General features: G+C 51.3%; 1 protein-coding gene across 11 annotated transcripts in view; it reads left to right on the top strand.

The window, feature by feature from the left end:
• CABIN1 (calcineurin binding protein 1) overlaps positions 1-15,976 on the top strand; it is a 156,286-nt gene that overhangs the window by 17,617 nt on the left and 122,693 nt on the right. For 10 of the 11 annotated variants that reach the window (XM_087423858.1, XM_087423861.1, XM_087423867.1 and 7 more), the window contains exons 2-9: positions 711-788; positions 1,643-1,735; positions 2,849-2,962; positions 5,737-5,871; positions 6,931-7,111; positions 10,663-10,792; positions 12,221-12,370; positions 15,416-15,702. In XM_087423858.1, coding sequence (XP_087279984.1) covers positions 786-788; positions 1,643-1,735; positions 2,849-2,962; positions 5,737-5,871; positions 6,931-7,111; positions 10,663-10,792; positions 12,221-12,370; positions 15,416-15,702 — 1,093 coding nt within the window. In that variant the 5' untranslated portion in view covers positions 711-785. The remainder of the gene's footprint in view (positions 1-710; positions 789-1,642; positions 1,736-2,848; positions 2,963-5,736; positions 5,872-6,930; positions 7,112-10,662; positions 10,793-12,220; positions 12,371-15,415; positions 15,703-15,976) is intronic. The other variant, XM_087423859.1, reaches the window with a different exon arrangement.

Raw genomic sequence — 15,976 nt, 5'->3', positions numbered from 1 at the left:
CCTCACCAATCCTGTCATTTTTTGCAGACTTCAAACTGGTCTGCCCACCTCTAATTTTTTTTCCTTTACATTTCTAAAATTTTGTTCTCTGCAAAACTCGTAGTGGCTCCCCTGTTGCCTACAGAGTGAAGTTCCAGTTCCCTAGCATGGTGTCATCCTGTCCTCCATGCCCATCCCTGCTCTCAGGTCCAGCCATGTTGGCTCTCACTTATCTCCCTGTTTCCCCATCACACCACGCTCTCCCTGCCTCTGCTTCACCACCCTCTACTGCAGTGCTGTTCGTTCCTCAAGGCTCAATGCAAGGGCTCTCTCCTTCACCTTCCTGGACGCCTTCAAGTGAATTGGTCTTCTCCACCGTTCAGTGTTACCTGTATTCCTCTTTATTTCATTCAACTTTTGAAAAAAGTAATTGTTTATAGGTCTGTTGCCTCTGCTGAGCACTGAGCCCTGGGAGCAAGAGTTGGTCTCACCCTTCTGTGTCCCCAGCACCTCGTGCCTCGCTGGGCATGGCAGATGCTCTGGGCAAGGGACTGAGGGGCTCGCTGGGTGACAGACCACACAGCTGTCCTGAGGCATTTGCTCGCCAGCCTGTGTGCCTAGAGCTGGCGAGGCCCGTGGGTTTGGAGACTGGTTCCCAGTGGGGCCCTGGCACTTGGACATTTCCTGGCTTTTCATGGGCCCTCTCTCAGTCTGTCTTGTTTCCTCTCTAGAAGATTTGTGGACTGGCGCAGCCCCTGCCAGTGATGGGAAGCAGTGCTAAGCGGCAGTGCTGAAGCTCTCTGAGTATGGTAAGGACTGATGCTTGCCTATTTCACTTCACTCCTGGTGGGGAGGGGCGTTTTCCTGGGTGGACCCTGCAGGCTCTGCAGCCTTCCTCCTGGGAGAGCTGTTGGCACATTCGAGGGTATGGATGCTTGACCTTCTGTTGAAGTGGCTTGCAGGGTCTCGTCACAGTTGCTGGAAAGGTACAAAGGTGCCTTTGGAATCTGTTGGAATCTGTTATTCTGATGCCTGGATCTTCTGCTGTGTCGGGCTGTTGCTGGATGTTCCCAGCCTCTGTTCCTTTTTTTTTTTTTAATTTTTTTTTTTACTTTTTTTATTGATGTCATAATAGTTTATAACATTGTGAATTTTTTGGTGTACATTATTGTTTGTAAGTCACTGTATAAATGCATCCCTTCCCCCCATGCCCACCCCCAACCCCCTTGCCCCTGGTAACCACCAAACAGTTCTCTTTGTCCGTGTGTTAGTTTATCTTCCACTCATGAGTGAAATCATGTGGTGTTTGTCTTTCTCTCTCTGGCTTATTTCGCCTAACATAATACCCTCCAGGTCCATCCATGTTGTTGCAAATGGGACGATTTTGTCTTTTTATTCCAGCCTCTGTTCCTTTTGCAGTGGATAGTACGCAGAACATGCTCCCGAAACAGATGGCACGGTTGCCCCAGACATGTTCTGGTCCTTATTTTTTCCCCCAGTGATCATTTGTTGTTCATTCCCCACCTTCTGAGAAGGCCATGGCTGTTGGAGGGAGAATAGATGATATGCTGGAGCAGAGTTGTATTCATTGTGGGTTGTTGAAGAGACAAGTGACATCTCAACTAAAAGCAACTCTTCTCTTCCCTCAAACCCTTGTTTCTAGATTCGAATTGCAGCCTTAAATGCCAGCTCCACAGTTGAGGATGATCATGAAGGAAGCTTTAAAAGTCACAAAACACAGACCAAGGAAGCCCAGGTATGTAATCCAGGGTCTTCCCCTGCAGGTAGACCTTGCTTCTCATTTCTGTAGATGACACCTCATTTTAAATGCATTGAGATGTCTCTTTAGTGAGACTTTAGAGGAAAATCCCATTTTGAAAGATGGCCAGCTCTCTATCTCATGTTAAGCCTGCTTCACTTAGAGATGGTCATACTGAAGAGAAATTTTTATTTGTTCTGTGAGTATATGTTTGGACCAGTTCAGCCCCTGGGCCCACTTCTCCAGCCAGGGCTGTCTTTCCATGCAGCCCGTTCTTCCTTCAGGCCTTGGGAGTTGGCACACCCAGGGGACGGTAGCATGTGAATGGGAGATGGTGCTTCGAGGTTCCCCAGTGCCTCGCCTCACTTTACAATGTGAGGAGGCATTGAGGGGAGCTGCCTTGCTTGGGCCTCCCCGAAGGTCGGTGGGGAGCCAGGTTCAACTTCATTCTCTAGATTTTTGGTCTTTCCTCTCTACTACGAGGGCTGGCAGTGCTTCCATTTCAGCCTTCCTTCTGTCTCTCCACCCACGTCCTACCTTAATATAACAAGGGTTTGCTCCTGTCTTTGTTTTTTCTGAAATAAACGTATACCTCCCCCTTCACAGGAGAAACCAGGACAATCTGGAGCCTTCTCGGAAGTCTACTACTAGGAAGGGATGTCAGTGGCCCCTCTGTCCCGGAGGAGGTCGTCACCCTCCCTGGGCAGTGATCAGGTTAGGGCAGAGTGGCAGATAGAAACCATCTGTACTCTCTAGGAATCTCAGGGTGATTTTGGCTGTTGTGGCCACTCTCCCGGGTTCAGCCAAAAAGGGCCCGTTGGGCTCATAGCCTTGGCGTTGCTCTGACTCCGTGTCCTGGGTCTCTGTGTTTTTTGCTGTTGCTTAGACTCAGTTGTGCCTGCATTGCTCGGGTCTCCTTGGGGGGCTCCCAGGGGGTTCTTCTCCCAGTGGTGAGCTCCTGCGATACTGGAGTGTTAGGACTGTTTCCACTACTGAGGGTGCAGCTGGCAGTTCACGTAGCCTTGACTGCAGCCTCCCTTAAATACATTTGTGGCTTAAGAAAGACAAACCTTCGTACTGTGTGAAAACATTTTCTGTCATGGTTCACAGGAGGCAGAGGCTTTTGCCTTGTACCACAAGGCCCTGGATCTGCAGAAACATGACCGGTTTGAAGAGTCTGCTAAGGCCTACCATGAGCTCCTGGAGGCGCGCCTGCTGCGAGAGGTGAGGCACCAGCAGGCCAGGCCGTGGACCCTGGAGCCAGGCAGCATGGGTCTGACCTCTGCCCTCCCACATCTTGACTGGGTAACCTTGGACACGTTGATTCGCCTCTCTGCCCCTCAGCTTTCCACCTGTAGAGCGTCTGCTTCGTTGGGTTGCTGTGTGGGTTGAGTGAATCCAGTGAAGTACGTAGGGCGGTTCTTGGTGCTTAGTAAGAGCTCCCTCAGTGTCAGCTATCGTTATGACTTCATCTTCACAACCACTCTGCCAAGTAGGTGGGGATATTTTCCCCATTTTACAGATGTGGAAACGGAGGCTTAGTGAGGTGTTGATGGCTCAAAGCCACCCAACTAGTGAAGTGTTAGAGCCAGGATTGGAGCCCACGGTTTTGTAATACCTGATGATCCTGCTGGCAGCGCGTTTTGGCAAATGCCATTTGGGTGACAGCCCATAAGCTCGGGGAGCCTGTGTAGGTGCACCATGAGCTTTGGAAAATGTAGTCAGAGAGAAGGGTTGGGAGAGAAACACAGAGCCACATTATGATACGTCATGGCCGGGAGGGGCAGGCAGGGCCGGACCTGGATCCAGGGGGAGGGATTGTGCTACTGGTGAGTGCATGAAGCCTCAGTTGAATGGGTTTCAACCTGAAATTGATTTAGGTGTGTATTTCATTACGAGGAAAGATTTTTGTTTTCAAGTGCCCAAACACCAAACACAGAGACAATGTGCAGTAAGGACAGACTCCATCCACAGGCATTTTCTGGAACACAGTCCTTCAGTTGAGCAGAGTCTCCTGTAGTCCTAGGAAGGCAGACACTTGTGTCTTAAGCCTCGCCCCTGGATGGTTTCTATCACTGATGAGGCAGAATGCTAACTGAGTTCTAACTGTCAGCAGAAAGTGTCTATCCCTTCTCTCACTCAAGGGATCTCTTCACACTTCTAATTGTGTAGCTTGTCAAGATTCTCTGGTGCTGGTTTAGTGTCTTGGGATTAGGGCCGTGGGAATTATGACCCACTACTCCCCTATTAGTAGGGAGGGAGTGAGGTCCCAGAGAGGAAGAATGGCTTTATTCCGCTGCTGCTGAGCTCCAGCTGTGGGCCAGGTGCTGGCCGTGTTTCAGGAGTGGGTCTTCCCTCTCAGGCCACGGTGGAGCGGAACTTGGAGACAGGGGCGGGTAAGCACAGCACTGAGCCAGCAGTCTAAATACAGCACTAATGCAGGTGGGCCAGCACCGGATAGGGGCCAGGCACGGGGCCTGCGACCAGAGGGCACTGGCCGTGTGTCAGCCTTATAGTCCTAGGGGTGTCCATCTCTCAGATTGTTTAGGACCCGTCCCCATTTGCTTATAAAACTTGCTGATTGTAAACAATTGAAAAGTACAGAAAATATACAGAAAAGTTTCTTTTCACACTCATCTGGCATTGGTGTACTTAATATGAAACTAAGTTACATAATTATAGTCTTACAAACACTTGGCGTGAACTGGCCCTGGAACTCTGCTGACTCCTAGGAAGAGTACAGCTTAGCTGGTGGGCATGCTGGAGGGGGCTTGTTGGGGCGAGCCTTTCACGGAGGATGGAAAGTGGCGCTGAATCCAGCTGGTCAGTTAGGTGGACATTAATCACGAGAGTGACCTCTGCTGTGTGTGGATGTGTCACTGACCATCTAGTCTCTGAAGTAGACTCATCCTCTGTGACTGTGTTCACACCATTTTTTGAATAGTTCTGTACCTGGAGGGGCAAAGGCACCTGGAGTCCAGCCCTGGTCAGCCCGTTCTTGGAGATCTTTGTGCAGTATGAGCCAGATGACAGTAGAAGATAGTGAACGAGGCTTGACTCGAGCTTTTCAGTCTTCTCGATGTAATTCCTTAAGAGCTCTAGCGTAGGTTTCTTGGATTAGTCAAGGGGTGCGTGAAGATTGCACGTCCTCTGGTCTTCCCTGTTCCAAACATGAACGACGTGTGAATGTGACCTGTCCCAGGACAAAGCTGGAATGTGGACCTGCCCCTGGGAAGAACTTCTTTGTGCCAGCGAGTTTTTCTGTTAGAAAGTGTTTTACTCTTTGTCCTGTGGTTAGAGCAATAGTTTTTCTAATCAGTGGTTTCTTAGAAGTGGTGAGGTTTTCTAGGAGTTGTCAGAAAAGCTGTGGTGACAGAACTCTTTCCATGAAGCGTGTTTACAAGCTTTATTCTCTTTTGGCTCCCTTTCACTTTTGATATTTAGGGTAGGAATTATTGTCCTTATATTACAGACGTCCTTGGGACACTACCTTTTTAGATAAAGTAACTTGTCCATGGTCGTGTGACAAGTTACAGAGTTGGGACCTCATCCTCCTGACTCCAAATCTGGTGCTCTTCCTGCTGCAGGATGTGGAGGGATGTATGAGTTGCCCGGGGGCAGCAGGCAGGGCCTGGAGTTTCACCCCAGGCAGGTGCCCGGGCAGCCTGCTCATACCCTGTCCCCCCTTCTTCGGACCTGCCAGGCGGCAGCTGCTGGCTCCAGGCTTGAACTCTCAGACGTGGCGGTTCCCTTTGTCTCTTTTGGTGTCTAGGCTGCCTGCACACTTCCTCATGGTGGTCTGGCCTTTCTTCTCTGTGTTCAGAGCTGGAGGGGTCCTCTAACAGCATCTGGTGTAGCACTTTCATTCTCCGGTGAGGGTGGCCCAGACTGGCCCAAGGGCCTGTGGCAGAGGCCAGCCCGGAAGCCAGGTGTCCTGCTGACTGCCTGCTGAGCTTCAGGGCCTAGGTGTCACTTCTGCTCCTCTGTTTTGTTCACAGGCAGTTTCGTCAGGTGATGAGAAAGAGGGGTTGAAACACCCCGGGCTGATGCTGAAATACTCCACGTATAAGAATCTGGCCCAGCTGGCAGCCCAGCGAGAGGACCTGGAGACCGCCATGGAGTTCTACTTGGAGGTGCGCTTTTGGCAATGCTCAGCTCCCACGGGTGTTTGAAGGCTCTTCGTGCAGGGGGTGAGGTTGTGGCCTTGTTGGCTGAAAAGAAGAATTTGCAGTGGTGCATCACCAAGCTGTAGTGCCCGAGGCCCTGGTCAGTGGGTGTCAAGAGCAAGTTTAGAGAGGCCTGGAGAGCAGGGGCCTGCGTGTGAGTTCTTCCTCTGCCATTCCATGTAACTGCGCGTGAGTTGCTTAATCTCTCTGGGCCTCCAGGTCTACACCAGTATAGTGGGAGTAATAAAAGAAGAGGATGGTTGTGAAGGAATGAATGAAATGGATTGGTACAGATACAGGTGCTAAGAACTGAGCCTGACACCTGGCACCCTGTACCCGTTCATAATAGTATTGCCATTATCTTCTGTGGGCACCTCTGATCTACACACACCATGCTAACTGCTTTCCATGCACGTGCCGATCCTCATGCCATCTGGCAAGGAAGGTGTCTTTTTTTTTTTTTAAAAGATTTTATTTATTTATTTTTTTCCCCCCAAAGCCCCAGTAGATAGCTGTATGTCATAGCTGCACATCCCTCTAGTTGTTATATGTGGGATGCGGCCTCAGCATGGCCGGAGAAGCAGTGCGTCAGTGCACGCCTGGGATCCGAACCCCGGGCCGCCAGCAGTGGAGCGCGCACACTTAACCGCTAAGCCACGGGGCCGGCCCAAGGAAGGTGTCTTTATCCTCATTTTGGTGATGAGGAGACTGAGGCTCGGGATCACTGCTGTCAGTGTAGGAGCAGGAATGTGAACCGAGGTCTGTCTAGAGTCCCCGAGACTCCCATGTTTTCTTGTCATTCTACTTCTTTCACCTATTGAATATGAAAGGAATGCAGATGTTCAGAGTGACACAGTGCGTCAAGAAAGTGTTCTGAATCAGATGGATTGGTCCATGTGGCTTCTGTGGCCATTTCCCTGGTGGTCTGAGTGGCCAGGCTGGTGCTGCGCCCCTCCCGTGACCATGGGCGCCTGCGCAGGAGACAGCCGACTGAGTGTGTGCGCCCTCTGCTTGTGCTGCTTCCAGGCAGTCATGCTGGACTCCACGGACGTCAACCTCTGGTATAAAATCGGACACGTGGCCCTGAAGCTCATCCGGGTCCCCCTGGCTCGCCATGCTTTTGAGGAAGGGCTGCGGTGCAATCCTGACCACTGGCCTTGCTTGGACAACCTCATCACTGTCCTGTACACCCTCAGCGATTACACAAGTGAGTTAGGCTTTGGTGCTTTCTCCCATGTGCACGTGTTTTGGGGACAGAAGAAGGAGGGCGGCTTGGGTAAGTTGGAACCCAAAGTAAACACTGGGGGCTTTCTGCCCACTGTCGGGGAGAATGGAGATGTTTTTGCATCCTGCTTTGTTCTGCTTGTCTTTCTTAATCGAGGTTTATCAAGTGCATTGTAGTAATAAGTAGCTTGTTCTCTGAGTGGTTTTCACTTTGGTTTTCTCATTTTATCTCCCTGCACTGTCCCATCCTGTGCCAGAACCAATTTCTGTAATATGCTGATAGATGGCCAGGCAGTTGCAGCTTGACTCCTTCTGGTGCCAGGGACCTCACTACCTCTTGAGGCAGCCCATTCCTTTGCAGATCAGCAGGGCTACTGGAAAGGTCTCTGCCAGACAGAGCCCCAGTCTGCCTTCTAGTTGCTTCAGCTCCCTGGCCCGACTTTGCCCTCTGCTCTGCAGAGAACACATCTGCCCTTGCATGGGCTGGTCCTAAGGCAGATACTGATTAGGTGTTCTGGGCATCCTGTGGCGGGGCCTCCTCTGGGTGCCCTTTGAGGCTGAGCAGAGGGTGGCTGTCCAGGAGCACTCCGAGCAGGGCTGAGTGCAGGGGGAGCTGGCTGCCTGTGCTGCAGGCTGGTCCCCACAGAGTCCAGTTATTCTTTTCAGTACAGACATGCTGACGAGCACTTACCACTTCGAAGGTTGTGGTAAACTGGCAAACTGACTTGCAGAGGCTTTTTCCTTCCTTTTTCACAGACAAATAGCACCAGGATGGAGTATGTTGAGAAGCACTAGGCCCTGCTCACCCGTCCCCACCTCCAGTTCTTGTTCTTCGTAACCACTTTTTAAATCTTTTTAATTGAGGTGAAACACACACACAATAAAGTGCACAAGTTTGAGGTCCATCAGTGTCTGTGCACGAAACACGTCAAGATCCAGAATGTTTGCAGAGCCCATAAGGCGGGCTGCTTTGGGTCTTGTTCCAGTCATTACCGACCCCTGAGGTGACCTTGATTTCTCCCTGTTGTCACCAGAGATGTGCTCGCTTGTCGTCGAGCCTCTAGGGCATGTCAGCTGGCGGCGTGTGCTCTTCTCAGCCTGGCTCCCCTGGCTGCGTCGTCCCACCTGTGAGCACACCTGTGTAGGGCGCGGCAGTTGCTAGGCCTCTTACATTGCCGTGTGGTCTGTTACGTGCATCTACACATTGGGCCATCCTGTGCTTGCCCGTTTGGGTTATTGCCAGGTTTGGGCTCTTGCATCACGCTGCTGTGAATGTTCTTGCACACTTCCTCCGGTGGACATAAGAACCTGCTCTGTTGGTTGCCCGAGTTTTCATTCCTACCAGCAGAATATGCTAGTCCCCGGGGGCACTGTTTTGACTCTAGCAGTGTCTTCTTCCAGAGGCTGTTAGTCGTGAATGCTCTTCCCGCAGCTTGAGTGCCACCTTGAGATGGACAGTCTTGTGTTCAGCCTTCTTTCCCTGGCCACCTGGTTTAGTTGTCTGCACCCCTCTCTCGTGATAGGAGAAATTGTGCTTGGGAAATTTACGTCCTTGTGGGAAAAATAGGTTTGGGCGATTGAACTGATGCATGTATCTTTGAGAGTCCTGATAGATTTTATTTTTATTTTATTTATTTATTTGGTGAGGAAGATTGGCTCTAAGCTAATATCTGTCACCAATCTTCCTCTTTTTGCTAAGGAAAATTAGCCCTGAGCTAACATCTGTGCCCATCTTCCTCTATTTTATATGTGGGATGCCGACACACATGGCTTGATGAGTGGTGTGTATGTCTGCTCCCGGGATTCGAACCTGCGAACCCTGGGCCACCCAAGGAGAGCACATGAACTTAACCACTACACCACCGAGCCAGCCCCCTGACAGATTTTATACTCACTTAAACCCCAAAGTAGAAGCAGCCTGTTAAATCGACGCCCAGTGGCATTTACACATTTGAGATGAGTGGGCAGGGGTGCTCAGGGTAATGCCTTCCCAATGCTGGAGCGTTAGTGGAGTGCAGCTAGCGTGGTGAGCTCTGCTGCCACTAAAATGCCTGCCGAGAAACAGCATCATCCAGACGCTCAGCGCCTCCCTGGTCTTCTCTCTGGAAGTCTCTGACGGCCACTTGTGTCCCACCGTGGTCCCAGAGAAGCCATGTCCTTGTTTGTGTGAGGCAGGAACCTCTGGGCCATCTACCGAGCCTTTCAGCCAGCAGCTCGCTGGGCGTGCTGGGACTGCACAGACCCCTCCCTGCTCACCGGCGGCACTGCCTTCACGTGTCTTGGGGGGTGTGGTCCCTGCGGAGCTTTGTGACCAGGCTCTGTTCTCTCCCGCAGTAGCGCACTAAGACACTGCTTCCTTCTCTTTCCCAAAGCTTCCATGCCCTAAGCTCTACTTCTGCTCTGGCGTTCCTTCTTCCTCACCCTGGCTGCTCTTTTCCTGGTTATTCTCAGTAGGAGTGACTTGCACCCACACTCTTACTCAGAAGCTGAGCAGGGCCCAGTAGCGGTCGCAGGGCATGGTCGCAGAGTGGAGCCGGGGCTCTGCTGCCCTGTGCTGTTTCCCCGTGTATTCACAGGGGGCCTGGCAGCACCGAGCCCGCTGGGGATTGTAGCAGTCACCTTTGTCAGGGCTGTCCCCACCTGCGGATACTAACGGCTTTCATCATCACATCCCAGCTCTGCCTCGTCGGTCCACACTCTCCCCTTCTTCTCTGTGTGTAAGTTTGCCTGTTACCGTCTCCACTCCTGGAGGAGCCAGAGTGGGCACGTGCTCTCCAGATCGTTCATTTGAGAAGGCTCGTTGACATGAATGATGTCCATGTCTTCAATTGCAGGCAGTAACTGTTTTTTTTTATAAGAACAGTTTAAAAAAAGAAAAAGAAAAGGAGAAAGATTGGAAAATACAGATAAACAAAAGGAATAGAAACCGGCCTTAAGTGTACAAATGGAGTCACACTCTATGGCCTGTTTGGTCCCCTGCCTCTTCCCCAGGCTGTCTTGTGGCTTCCTTTTGGTCAGTAAGCACACCCCTCCCCAGGCTGTCTTGTGGCTTCCTTTTGGTCAGTAAGCACACCCCTCAACCATCTGTACAGTGGCTGCTCAGTAACCTGGTGTGTGGATTGGGGAAACCTTCCTTAACCAGGCCCCCGTGGTGGGGCACTGAGTGGTTTCCTCATTTGTTGAAGGCTATTTTCCAGTTAGCTAATAGCTAATCACTGTGGGACCTGTAGGTTTTTTGCAGCAATTCCTAGAATTGGATTGGTGGGTTGGCTAGGGGCTGTGTGTAATGCCTGTGGTTCTCCAGAAAGGTCATACAGTCTGTCCTCCCCTGGTAGCGTTTGGGTTTGCCCCGTCTACTGTGGGTAGTAGTAGTTTCAGAAATCTTTCCCAGTTGAATCGGTTAAAGTGGTATCTTGTTATCATTTACCATATGTTTCTTTGATTCTAGAGTGGTGACCTTGTCTTGGTGTTAGCTGGCAAGTCTAGAGGTTTGGAGTATCCACTCACAAGTCATACTGTTTCTTTCCCTGCCAGCATGTCTGTACTTCATTTGCAAAGCTTTGGAGAAGGATTGCCGGTACAGCAAAGGGCTGGTTCTCAAGGAGAAGATCTTTGAGGAGCAGCCTTGTCTCAGGAAGGACTCTCTCCGAATGTTCCTTAAATGGTGGGTCCTGCCTCTTCCTGTGCTGGGCCTGCACACCCCTTTCCCCGGTGTGGTGCACCTCATTCTCTCAGGTCCTGACCTTCTAGCGGAGGAGCCCCTGCAATTCATCCCCTGCTACACCCCCTCATTTGGTGAACTGGCTTTGATCTGTCTTGTTTATTACTCAACTGTGTGCCTCATCTTGGCGCTGCCTCCTTGGCTGTCTCCTGCCCTCCTTTCCCACTGCCCTGTCTGGCTCTCGGCACTCACTAGGTCTCCCCTGGACGCTTGCAGCAGCCTGCTGTCCACCTCGCCTGCTCACCACTCACCATTCCCCTTTCCAGGGGTTTACTCCCAGTGCTGCCCAAGTTCAGTGTCCCAAACATGACTGTGACCTTGTGCCGCCCCTGCCTTGCCTCCAGGACAAAGCTCATGCTCTGTAGCATCACCCAGGAGGTCCTTTATAGTCTGACCCCTGCACCTTAGTTCTTCTCCTCGCCCCCCTGCTTCTCCCTTCCCTAGGAGAAGCGCTGCCCCAGGTCCTTGGCAGATTCCAGGCCTGGCCCTGTTGTATACTGTCCTGTCCCTGCACTCTGGCTGCCACTGTGCCCTCTCCTGGAATGCCAGTGCCTCTCCACCTGTCGTGCCATTGCTCCTTTTTTGTGTTCCAGCTCCTGGGTCACCTCTTGGCAGCTTTCCAAACTCTGCCTGCCTCTCTCCCTCAAACCTTCCAGCCAAATGAACTCCTCTGCCCTCTGGTATTTCCTAGGGCCCTGGAACTCACCTGTTGGGGAATTAGTGGTTACTTATCTCCGTGTCTGTCTCTTGTAAGACTATGCCTCTTGTTCATATCTGTCCTGAGGGAACTAACCTTCTTTGGAGAAATAGACAAAACAGATAGGCAGGTCCATAGGCGAGGGACTCTGTGGACCCCTGCTGGCAGTCATCAGGGACGGGAGGGCAGGTACTGCCCGGCTACCTCAGACAGAAGTGTGTCTGTGGGAGGGCACCTGAGGTCTCAAAGCCCCCGCCCTTTCTGTAGTTTGGGGATACCGTAAACTTTGGTGAGCTTGCCTGGTCTGATGGTATTTTGTTGAGTTGGGTAGGATGGGCTAGTTAAATTCTTTTAAAATTTTCTATAAATGAGAGGAAGATTTTATTTTTCTGTGGCTGTTCTGACATTAATATGATACTGTTAATACATATGAAAACCCTTTGCTCAATTTTGAATTGTAAAAGGAACAAAGGGTATTAGTCATTTCTAGTGTATGTGTGTATTAATTAAGAATGCTAATTGCTGCCCTTTTGAGGCCAGACTCAAGTGGTTATTTTATTTGTGGGAAGAATTAATATAGATTAAAGGGTATTAACTGCATCCCTGTCTATAAAATTTCACCCTCAGCTCTAGTTTGTAATATAGTAATTTCTCCCTGTCTCATGCACTGTTAGTGACATGTCGATTCATGATGTGTCGGTGAGTGCGGCTGAGACACAGGCCATCGTGGACGAGGCCCTGGGGCTGCGGAAGAAGAGGCAAGCGCTGACTGTGCGGGAGAAGGAGCCAGACCTGAAGCTGGTGCAGCCCATCCCTTTCTTCACGTAGGTTGTCTGGGTCTCTGGGAATGCTGGGTCAGCCAGTGGGCCCTGCACAAGAGGGACAGACCCCGAGGCCTGTCCCTGGGCTGGTGGCATGTGTTGGAGCTGGGTGCGTTTTCAGCAGATGGCTGGAGGCGTGCACTTACTTGTTGACTGCTAAGAAGCAGGGAAGGCCTCTGCCAAGTACACTCAGTCTAAGTCCCTCTTTGCTGTTGCTGTGCTTGACCCCAGCCACCTGCCACATTCCTGTATGCACCCCCCTCAGTCTGCCCTACCCAGAGAGAAAAGGAGCTCACATTTGCCCAGCACTTGATAGGAGAAAACCAGGTTCAGAGCAGTTAAATGGTGAATGGGGAACCTGGGGTTGATCCCAGGTCTGGGCTTCCCTGCTCTCGAGTTCATGCTGTCCCTCCAGGGCCACATGGGGTGCCCTGGAAGATGGGCCTCAGCATAGCTCTTGTGAGTCTCACAGCGCTTGGGAGCTTTCCCCCACAGGAAGGGCAAGCTGGTATTGGCAGCCCCCTGGACCTTGGGTAGTTTAGCCCCTTAGTGAGATCTGGTGTGCAGGTTCTGTTTTTGAAATTATGACCTTGAGTCTTGAATCTTGAAAGATTTGGCAGCAGCATCCCTTCTCCCTTCAGTTCTCAGAGGCATTGTCACATAGTGCTCTGCAGCTCCCACCCTGCATCAGACAGACCTGGGTTTAATCCTGGCACCCCTAGCTGGGGTGGTTACATGCCACTCCCTGAAAAAGGGAGCGCAACATCCCTCTTTTGTAAGGTCATCGTGATATGCCAGTAGAACACGTGGGGGCTAGCACAGAGCCGGCACTCAACACACACTCAGGAAGAGCTGGCACTGATCCATATTATTACTACTGTTGTCCATTCCCTCATGATGAGTTTCCCAGGAATATCTTCCTACCCGTGCATTGAGACAGGCAGGAAGACGGGGCTGCTCTTTGGGCGGCTCTCAGACTCTCGTCAGGTGCCCTTCCCCTTGTTTTGTCAGCTGAGTCAGGAGCCCCGTTCCATCTGAGTGTGGGCTCCCCAACCAGGAGGGTTGGGGATTTTGGAAGGGCCCTGGATGCCTCCCTGTTACAGTGAAGGAGCTAAAGGCTGGAGGATGCTCCAAGTGATTGTGGCGATGTGACTGGAGAAGAGAAGCTGTGAACTGGTGTCACGACTGCCCTCCATGGGACTGGAGGTGAAGGCCAAACGGAAGCCTCAGGGGGATAGGTTTGGCTGAAGGATGTGTTGTTTGGTAGTTAAGTATGGGATTGGGTTATTAGAGGAAGAGTGTAGAGATTCCCTCTCTGGGAACAAAGGGTATGGGGCTTTTAAAATAACCACTATCCATTCCAGGGCTCAGCACACTTTTCCTATAAAGGACCAGATGGTAAATGCTGTAGGCTTATCGGCCAGTTACCATCTCTGTTATATATTCTACTTTGTGTGTGTGTGTGTTTTAACAACACTTTAAAAATGTGAAAACCATTCTTAGCTTGTGGGTTGTACAAACAGGCTGTGGGCCACGGTTTGCTGCTGCCAGGTCTATTCAGTGTCTGCTAGGCATGAACAAGGCACTATTAAATGAAATTGTGTGTTTAAGGCATCCGACATAACACAGCTGGTGAGCAAATTCTCCCTGTCTGAATATAACCCTTACTGAAGGCAGGAAAAAATAGGTAAGAAATCCTTTAGAGTCGTAGGAGCCTCAGTTTGGTTAGATTCTGGATTTTGAAGCACTGTCCTTTTTATTCCTTCCACTGCCGACACTGCAATCTGTGATGAAGGGTCAGCGTGGCGGGGCTTGGTGTCTTGTTGTGGGTGATCCCAGGAGTAGTCAGTCACCTAGAAGGAGAAGCACAGGCCTCAAGCTGGTGGGCACCTTGAGGAGAGAAGCACAGCACTGGGGGAGCTCATAATGGGGTCCACACTGCTCTGGGAGTCTGGAGGAGTGGGCATTGACCAGCCAGAGGGGCTAGGGCGTGGGTGGGGACATTGTTTCTGGGTAGAGGGAAGCCTATGTGAAGATCATGTGGTATGCAGGAGTGTGGTTTTGTTTGCGAGACAAACAAAAGAAAGCTAGCATGATGAGAGTGCTGCAGAGGTGTGAGACGAGGTGGGGCCAGCTGGCCAGGCCAGGCAGTGCAGCACCATGGGGCCAGGCTGAGGATTTGGTTTGTAGCCTGAGGGCATGGGAAGCCGTTCAAGGATGGATGGATGGATATATCATGCCACACCATATTATACTACAACACAGCATAACACACAACATACAACATAATGTACAACACAACACATAACATAAAACATGAAACAACAGACAGCATACAGTATAACACACCACACAGTAATAAAACATACACACAATGCAACACAAAGCATACAACATACAACAGAACATACGCTACACCATAGCACAACACACAACATAACACACCACACCATAATAAAACATACACACAACATACAACCTAACACATGCTAGACCTTACTACAATCTAACATATAACACACAGCATAAAACAAGCATACCATAACAAAACACTCAACGGTCTTGGTTTGCCGTCCAGCAGGCCCCGGCTCAAATGGGGACCCAGTGAGATGCTGTTCTTGACAGGCAAGAACAGCTCTGTTAGACCATATCCCTGTTAGCAGCCCTCCCCACAAAAACCAGATGAGTGGCAGCAGAAAATCACCACAGATGTTTTAAAGATTCAGCCTTGTGGGGAAGGAGTTTTTGAAGTGAGTCAGTGGTTTTCATGCCTGCCTGGTTGAGTCTGAAGGTGCCTGAGGCTGAGATGCTTCAGGGATTCTGCCAGGGTGAGGTGAGGAGGGTGCAGGGCTCGGGCTGTTCCACCTCAGCTATGTTAGACTCAAGATTTTGTCAGTAACCACAATGACAAAACCTTGCCCCTCCCCCACCCTCGTGGAGCGGGCAGCCTCTGGGCTAGCTCTGCTGCCTGTCCACAGGCCAGCGGGCCTGTGCTTGGAGTCCCCTATGATGGGGTGCTGACCAGATGCAGTGACCCTCTCCTTGCAGCTGGAAGTGCCTCGGAGAAAGTTTGCTGGCCATGTACAACCACCTCACCACCTGTGAGCCCCCACGGCCCAGCCTTGGAAAGAGGATTGACCTGTCCGACTACCAGGACCCCAGCCAGCCTCCGGTGTCGTCTGTGGTGGTGGCACCTGTCAGTGTGATCCACCCGAGTCCTGTCAGTGCCAGCCCGACTGTGACTGTGGCAGAGCCCGTGCTCTCCTATGCCGCTGTGGCCACAGCCAGTTTCCCACTGCACAGTCCTGGCCTGCTGGAGACAGGCATTCCTGCAGGTGAGCAGGCCTCCTGGGTCAGCTTCTAGAGAGACCTCCTTTGCTGAGCAGAAATGAGTGTTGGGGTATCCTGGCCTTTCCAGAGGGATGGGTCCTGCTGATGCTCTGGGCTTGAGGTTTAAGCAAGAGTCCCCAGCCCCACAGGGGAGCGTCTCAGCCCACTCATGGGGCAGCTGCTCATCAGGGTCCGCTATAATGAAGCCCCAACAGGGAGGGGATTTGGGCTCAGGGATGCAACTTCCCGGGACTGGTCAATGCCTGGCTGATAAGTTCT

The sequence above is a fragment of the Ceratotherium simum genome, chromosome 35 (genome assembly GCF_057802395.1).
Source record: "Ceratotherium simum simum isolate JZ-2026a chromosome 35, ASM5780239v1, whole genome shotgun sequence".
Classification (NCBI taxonomy): Eukaryota; Metazoa; Chordata; class Mammalia; order Perissodactyla; family Rhinocerotidae; genus Ceratotherium; species Ceratotherium simum.
Note: the sequence above shows the minus strand (reverse complement) of the source record. Positions and strands in the feature narration are given on the sequence as shown.